Here is a 1,378-nt window from a genome sequence, read left to right on the forward strand (position 1 = left end):
ATATATTTCCAAACAACTCAATGCCTTTCTGACTCAAAATGGCAAGGCAAAAAAACCATTATCAAGTAGTATTCAGATAAGTTTAAGAAAAAAGAACAATGTAATACATATGATTTTAAGTATAGCACTAAAAATTGACTTAGATAATAAAATTCCAGGATGAACTCTATGAACTGTAGGAATATTTAAAAGGTCTAAAACCATCAATTGAATTATTATAAAAATAGGCATCATACCTGAAAATTCTTTTTCCAAACAGCACAAGCATCATTGGACCTAAAGGATACAATGAAAAAGAGGTTTCCTCCACCTGAATCCATAAGTTGAACTGCACAAGGATCTCCAAATGGAAGCTGGCACACACTTTTAGGAGTCCCATTTTGGAATGAAATCAGCTGATTCTTTCGAGTAAGGGCAATCAGAGATATTCTTAACTGGCTGTTGACGATCTCAGTTGCACAGACATGCACACAAGTTACCAAACTGCTATAAACAGGAGGGATAATGTATGCATCACTTAATAATTCTTGACTTTCAAGAGAGTATAAACCAAATTCGGTATCCCAAATTGCATAATCTGATTTTGAAGGTTTCCGGGTGTATCGTCCCTTAGATAAATAACATTCCTTTAGTCCCAATAAAACCATACCTACATTTTCAATCTCCCCTACCCACTCAATAGAGGAAAAGTTAACTGACAGAGTAATAACTTTGCCAGTTTTGGAAGACATACAGAAGAATGTGTTGGCATGTCTCCATAAAACTGAAGGGCCATTAAGGACCCTTAAGCCATCCTTCAACTTGTGGCCTATTCTAAAACTCAAACGCTTTTCAAATTTATTGGTACTGTGAAGAAATAGTAGTAAATATCTGAAATCATTATTTATTTTGTTGCCTTGTATCAACACGTAAGGGAGGTTAATTCCAGTTCTGAAATCTGACACGCAGTTGCAACACACAATTTTAAAATGAGAGTTTTCTCCCTTTATGCTGAAGGATCCAGTGGACTTCTGAACAAATGATCTTGTTTCTCTGTCAAATACCATTCTTCTGACATGTAACATGGGCATTTTTGCAGGCTCTTTATCTGAAAAATTTCCTTTAGACAACTTGAAAACAAGGACTTCCCCATTATAACACAAAGGCCTTTCTTGTTCGTTAGATGACATTGCTTGTTTGCTAGTCATTCCACAATATCAAGTCTTTGTGTTCATCTAATTTTCAAATGCAAATTGATTCCAGTTGATGCTTTTAAACCTAAAAAAGAAATGAGAAAAACTGCCATGAAGTAGGAAGAATTGAAATCACATGTTTCTGTTAGAGAACTATCACACAGGTAATTACAAATTTTATTAAGTAAATATCTTTAAGCGTTTTA

The 1,378-nt window shown here is 34.4% G+C and overlaps 1 protein-coding gene across 1 annotated transcript in view; it reads right to left on the reverse strand.

Annotated features, from left to right (window-relative positions):
- Nucleotides 1–1,378, reverse strand: part of FANCB (Fanconi anemia, complementation group B) — a 30,910-nt gene that overhangs the window by 21,962 nt on the left and 7,570 nt on the right. Inside the window, exon 2 of the mRNA XM_012649796.1 lies at nucleotides 237–1,257. Coding sequence (XP_012505250.1) covers nucleotides 237–1,187 — 951 coding nt within the window. The 5' untranslated portion in view covers nucleotides 1,188–1,257. The remainder of the gene's footprint in view (nucleotides 1–236; nucleotides 1,258–1,378) is intronic.

This window comes from Propithecus coquereli, unplaced genomic scaffold (genome assembly GCF_000956105.1).
Source record: "Propithecus coquereli isolate 6110/MARCELLA unplaced genomic scaffold, Pcoq_1.0 Scaffold303, whole genome shotgun sequence".
Lineage (NCBI taxonomy): Eukaryota > Metazoa > Chordata > Mammalia > Primates > Indriidae > Propithecus > Propithecus coquereli.